Source organism: Penaeus chinensis, chromosome 16, assembly GCF_019202785.1.
Source record: "Penaeus chinensis breed Huanghai No. 1 chromosome 16, ASM1920278v2, whole genome shotgun sequence".
NCBI classification, from domain to species: domain Eukaryota; kingdom Metazoa; phylum Arthropoda; class Malacostraca; order Decapoda; family Penaeidae; genus Penaeus; species Penaeus chinensis.
In genome coordinates this window covers 34,755,186-34,762,087 of record NC_061834.1, presented here as the reverse complement: position 1 = coordinate 34,762,087, position 6,902 = coordinate 34,755,186, and the positions used below count along the sequence as shown (strand labels likewise).

Below are 6,902 nucleotides of genomic sequence, written 5' to 3'. Positions count from 1 at the left end.
AATTGGGTGTGTTCTCCATGTCAATAGTGCTATCTTTCTGTTTTCATGTAATGAAAATATGTGTCAACAGCTATACTGTTGTTGCTGATTCCACGATATAGAATTTGTAATAATTTTTATAATTAACTTTTGCCTAAACATTTTTGTAATGTGTATCATATAAGATATTTTACCATTTCTCACACATACACATTAGTACAAGAATCTATGGAATCTATACCTTAAGGCAGGGGCATCATTTGGAGGGGGCTGGGGGGCAGTAGCCTCTGGTGAGTGTGTCTGTACTGTAAAGATTTACCATCTTCTTAAACATTTTTCGTCAGTAACAAAGTTCTTGAAAACATTTAAAAGCATGACATATCTTTCAATAAAATGATCATCACCACTGTGTGTATGTTCTGTAGATTTCTCTGATGATAATTTAGTATCATGTAAGGTACCAGTTCAAGCTCTGACCTACCAGAATATTTGTGATGACTTGTTGGCCTTTGCTGAAGCACCAAAGGGGCATTGACCTTGGTGATACTACTACTAAGTGTCGTTTATTTTGTAACTTCTTTATTTTCAAAATGTGACAGCTATGTAGCTAAAGCAAAGTATCTTAGATGTGATTTATCAAATAATGCCATTTATTTTTTACCTTATGCTATATCCCAGTCATGCTGGAGGAAATCCTATCACATTGTACCTCTAACACTGAGATAATGTCTTTGTGTCTTATGCGGTTGAGCCTGTTCTAAGCTGTGCACTTGTTTGGCCTTGGCTGCATTAGTTGAGGAGAAATATCCCCTTCAAAGTAAGCTTAAAGCCTATTTCTAGCCTCTTTACCTTAAAAATCATATATACCCCAGGCAAGAGTATAGAGAACAGAGTAATTGCTTCTGCCTCTGTGTGCAGCCTGACACATGTTTTGGTATTGCATTAGGGGCTTTGTTGTGATAGGGATATGCTTGTCAGAAACCTAAATTACCTAGAAAGGCAAATTTGGTAGTTCATGATACACACACTTACCAAGACTCGAACACGAGAAACAAAATCGTCAGAAAAAAGGTTTGACCAGTTTTAACAAGATTGTGCTCTATCCTCTCAGGCTGTCTCTTGATATCACGCTAACACAGACACCCCAAATCATCCTATTTTGGCTGACCCATAGGCAGATGGAATAAGGCATTCCTACACATCACTAACAATAACATAACAGACACTTTGAAAAAACAAAAGACTTGAACACCTCAGAACACACACAAATTCATGAAGAGATTAGTTATTATCTCACTTGCTTATTTACCCTTATTATTTTTAGTACCCCTATATAGGTACCAGCATTTTATTATTGTTTAGATGGTGTTTAGTTTTATAAGCCAGATGACATGAATTTTATTTATTTATATATTAATGTCTTTGTTTTCTGAAAGGTGCTGCATATTTTTCTTTCCACATATGTATACATCAAGTTTGTTTCTGCTTTTATTTTGCTTTTGTATATTGATTGTGTCCAATTTCAAGCAAAAGTTTTCATGTTTGTCCTTTAATTTTTTCAGGAGGGAGAAGAGAAAAACAGTTCATCACAAGAGAGTAAAAAGGATAACACAAATACGTCTAATTCAGTGTCAGGATCTGCTTTGAACGAAAATGGAAAATCAGCTGCAGTTAACCCAGATGACGCGGATGTTCCTCTAACAGGTATATAGTAAGAGCTCTGTATAAGGAGTGAAAGTATGATTATTAGTTTATATAAGCTTTCTGTATGAACATTGCCTTTGACTTGTATTTTGTAGAAGATGGTTTTTGTTTTTCATGCTTATTATTATCATTAAAAAAAAGTTAGATAATGTAATTTCAGTAATATTTTATTACTGATGTCTTCTATATTCATGGTATTAGTGCTATTTTTATATTTGATGATTATTGAATACCAGGAAAATCTTTTACCCAACTTATTAAATCCCTGTTATTGAACATATGTTCTTCCAGAATTTTTTACCTTTAGGAATAAAACTAGTTGAATATTAGAAACAAATTACTTTTATCAAAAGTTTCTTTTATATTATTCATGAAAGTCTAACCATGAGGACCAATCTCAAACTGTTGGGCTTTGTGATTACTGCTGTTAAGCAAACAAAGAGCATTGTGTATCTGACTTGGTTAATCTTTAACCCAATGCCACCAGGGAAAATGAATAAAAAAAATGGGGAAAATGCTGTGCTCATTTTTTACATTTTTGTGAAATGTCTCTGTACATAGATGGCTCTGCTAGTGCTTAGCCACAAAGGAATCAATTAGTAGACCTTGTGACCTTACCCGATTTCACCTTTCCTTGAATTGGCCTAAAACACGTATTTTTTACTAGTGCTATGAATATCGATGGTGTTATTTTTATTATAAACATTATAAGTACTATAATGTTATAAACATTAATAACAGCAAAATAAGATAACGTAAGATATTTTCGTAAATCAATAAAAAGGGTGAAAGGGCGAGTCAGGCAGTACTCGTAATTGGCTCATTGGTGACTTAGTACAAGTATAGCCATCTATGTGTAAAAACAATTAAACAAGTAAATTTACAGTGGGCATGGCAAGTACGTACATGCCATGCCTGTCGGCATTGGGTTACCACATGAGACTTGATGATAGTATATGCTTTGTTCACTTTTGAGTCAAGCTGAATTACTTTTTCCTAATTATATTTCCTGAACAATTAATGTTGATAAATGTAGAAAAGTATAAATGAAATGGGATATATTCACAGAACAAAAGTTCTGGGTGACACCTTTTGATGCCGTGCTGGCATCAGAATTACATTTAATTTAATTCAGATCAAGATAAAACACTGATAAAACACACAATTAGCTCTTGCCTTGGAAAGTCATTATTTAATTTTCATTTAAACTTTTTTTTCAAAATAATCTTAATTTGGGTAACATATTTTAGGCTCCATTTCTTCTACATTAGCAGAGGAGGCTAATGGTATCAGCACCAATACTAGGGGGAAAAATGAGATGCAGTGCTATTTTAACTTTGGCTAGTGTTAGTTCTTGAGCACAACATCTATTTTAACATATTCTAGAGTAAGATTATACTTGTAGACATTGAGAATGTAATATTTTGTCCTAACAGGGAATGCTGCCAAATATGGATGTCCTGCAGATAGCTTGTCACTTGGACGAGGGTCATGGAGACTTTTGCACAGCATGGCAGCATACTATCCAGAGAAGCCTTCTGCTGACCAACAGAAGGACATGTCCAGCTTTATAACAATATTTTCAAAATTCTATCCTTGCCAGCCATGTGCAGAGGATTTCAGAGAATGGTAAGGATACTTCGCATTTTGTTGGAGATAGATGAGTACGAGTTCTGATACGGAGGCTTACATGTTTTATAATGTGATTGTTTTTAGTTTCCCATATAGCCTGTTTCTTATATGAGCTTTAATAATGCTTGTACAAAAAACCGGTAATTGAGAAAATCAATTTTATATCTGAAAATGAGATGTTTGAGTTATTATTTGAAAAGTTTGTGTGAGATTTTACATGAAGAGCTTTCCATTTTTATGATATACTTGAAAACAAAGTGGCTGGTGAGATTATAACCCATACTCTTATTTGTCTGAGTGTATAGCTTTTGTAAAATTCTTAGTTAAGGAAGGTAGGAAATAAATATCATAATTTATAACTTGATATATTTTCTATGTTTATTATTATTATTATTTTTCTATTTATTTTTGTTCCTTGTCCCCTTGGTTATCATATCTTGTGAGTGGAAGATCATGGGTTGTGAGTGACTAGGGCAAGGCAAATGTTACTGGCGTAGACCTTTCCACCAGTCCGCTATTTAATCCTTTACCCCCCAGTTTAAAGAAATACTCATATAACTGAAGTAATGCATTTATATTATTAATTTGAAATTTCCTGTATACAATTTTTGAGAATTTTCAGTATTAAAATTTTGGTATTAAAATTTACTTTGTAATCTCTCAATTGGTAGTATTGCTAGGCAGGATTAGTTAGTGTTCTGTTGCAAAACTGTTCAGAATGTTCAGCCTTTGAGAGCGTTCCTGTGAGGAGAAATTTGCAGAGTTTTATTTATCATCATTTTCGTTTTTCTTTTGAAATTTCGATTGTGGTTCTTTCCATTCTATATCACTGTACTTCATTCCATTTCTTTCCTTTTCACAGGCTGAGGAAGAACACGCCAGATGTTTCTTCACAGAAAGGACTGTCTCACTGGTTTTGTGAAGCCCACAATGAAGTTAACAGGAAACTAGAGAAGCCATTATTTGACTGCAGCTTAGTTAGTCAGAGATGGCGTGATGGTTGGAAAGATGGATCTTGTGATTAGATTATTTTGTATATGTATTCATTAATTTCTTAGTTGGAAATGTATAACTACACTCTGAAAGTTGAAAAGATGAATGTGACCTGAAGGTGCAATATATTTGTATATATGCTAATGTTCTTTGAATATCTATAATTAGAAGATGTTGAGAGCAATAGCAGCTATGATTCATTCCAGTTACAATGAGAATTCAAGTGATAGCTTTTGAATTGCAAGTTGCTTCATCATATTACTTGGATTTCAGGAAGAACCCTGTGGATTTTTTTTTCTTTTGTTTCATCAAGGTTGGGTGGTAAAGTGTTTCACAGGTCATCAGTCGAATAAGACTTTGGTTATTTACGTGCATTATTAACTGTGGTTTGTTTATTAATTTTGTTTACACAAATATGGAAACAGAAGTAAATAGACACCAGAAGTCAGGTAATAGGCCTACTTAACCTCTCCTGTTGCCCCATTCCTAGATTTCACAGAAAAGAATTTTATTACTAGTATTAATGTTGATAATGTTTTCATGATGATAATGATACCCCCTAATCAAAGAATGGGATAATTAGGTCAGTACTAACAGTTTACTCCTTAGCGACTATGTGCTATTGAAACAATCTGTGTGTAAACAAAACAAGTTAAAGAAAACTATTGTACAATAGACTGTGCATGTACCTGTTGCCAATGGGTTATGCTTTAGTTGAAGGGAGTAAAAGCATACACCCAAGTTTTATTATTTCCTCTTTTATGTATAGGCATCTGAATAACAGGGCTTATTAGATATTGGTAAGAGAACTCAGGCAGAACTTGTCCATTTTGCTTGTTTTTTTTTTTTTTTTTCCCCCAGTCTTAGATATTTACTCACATCTGTAGAGTTTTGGATGCTTGTTTTACATAATGTTTGTAGGTGGGGAAAAAGCACAAGATCGAGCACTGTAGAAATTTGCGATAACCATGTAAGAAATGTCGTACAGCTATGAAAATTCTTTTTAACTTTTGATGTTATTGTCTATATTGTAGAGTACTCAGAGAAGAGAGTGGATTTTTTAATGTTTTAGATTTTAAGTAATTTATATGTGTATCAGAACATCGAGAAATTTGGTTATGATGAAATATTGGTATTGTTATCAGTTGAGGACTTGTGTTATAAATAGAATATGTTGTGATATATGCATGCCACTACAGAAAGAAGAAGAAGAAGAAAGGACAGTGGTGCTATCTTTAACAGACTGTAATTAATATGTGTATGTATTGTATAAAAATGTATATATTGTTGAATTAATGTTTTAAATTACATGGTCTTGCAAGAACAATCTATGATTATCCTCTTGCACAATCTGTAGGAATAATTTATTAGGAAAAGGTGTTGCACGAAAATGTGTCTTAGAATATCTTATTATGGTGACTTCACAAGAAATTATTTAAACTGTGTATGAAAAGACTGGTTTTTCAGCCAGACACAAATAGAAACAAATATGATTACAATCTGAATGATAGGGGGTTACTTGTAACATGGATTCCATGTGTTTGAAAGCAAAGTACTGAAATGTGAATCAGTGGTATATCTTGTATGAGTATACCTTGATTTTGCACTCACTCTGATGCAATCAGAGTAAGATTTAAATATGAAGTGAAAATGTCAAAAGAATGAGAAATGTGTCATCATAATTATTAGCTATTAAAGAAGGGGATGAACATTGAAATATTTTTTTCTGCATACATCAAAACTCTCAGTTTATAACAAATACCTTGAAAGCAACTCAACCTCAACCTCCTCTAGTAATTATGATGAGAATACTTTCAACTGATTTACTGCTCTCCAATTGTTTGGTTTATTAATCAGTATGGATAATTATACTTGCTACTTTACAACTGCTTATGATATTTTATTTCACTGTGTCAGAGAAAAACATGTTAATGAAAATGATACATTGCAAAGTTTCATCAAACTGACTCATAGTTCAGGTATTCAACTTCTCATATCATTTGTGGAATATGTGATGAGTATTGAGAGGGTGCATTAGAAGGAACCGTTTTTTATTATAGTGCAATAGAGATTTTTTGTGGTTCTAGGGATTCATACTATATGTAACAATAAACTGGAAAATAGCATGTGTATTTATGAATTTACTGAAAATACAGTAGACAAAAGCATATTAACCCAGAATGTTTTTTTTCTACTAGATGTCAAACATTTTAACTGATATATTTCAGACTAAACAGTTCTTGGTGTTTCTCTCTCTCTCTCTTTCTCTCTCTTTTTTCTCTCTCTTCTTCTTCTTCTTCTTCTTCTTCTTCTTCTTCTTCTTCTTCTTCTTCTTCTTCTTCTTCTTCTTCTTCTTCTTCTTCTTCTTCTTCTTCTTCTTCTTCTTCTTCTTCTCTATCTTCTCCTTCTCTATCTTCTCCTTCTCTATCTTCTCCTTCTCTTTGTCTTTCCCTTCCTCTTCCTCTTGCTTTTGCTCTTCTTCCTCTCTCTCTCTCTCTCTCTCTCTCTCTCTCTCTCTCTCTCTCTCTCTCTCTCTCTCTCTCTCTCTCTCTCTCTCTCTCTCTCTCTCTCTCTCTCTCTCTCTATCTCCCCCT

General features: G+C 33.4%; 1 protein-coding gene across 1 annotated transcript in view; it reads left to right on the top strand.

The window, feature by feature from the left end:
* The window catches only part of LOC125033681 (FAD-linked sulfhydryl oxidase ALR-like), a 7,564-nt gene extending 1,932 nt beyond the window's left edge, over positions 1–5,632 (top strand). The window contains exons 2-4 of the mRNA XM_047625385.1: positions 1,542–1,683; positions 3,120–3,312; positions 4,178–5,632. Of these exons, the coding sequence (XP_047481341.1) occupies positions 1,542–1,683; positions 3,120–3,312; positions 4,178–4,340 (498 nt within the window). The 3' untranslated portion in view covers positions 4,341–5,632. The remainder of the gene's footprint in view (positions 1–1,541; positions 1,684–3,119; positions 3,313–4,177) is intronic.
* The last annotated feature ends 1,270 nt before the right edge of the window (positions 5,633–6,902 follow it).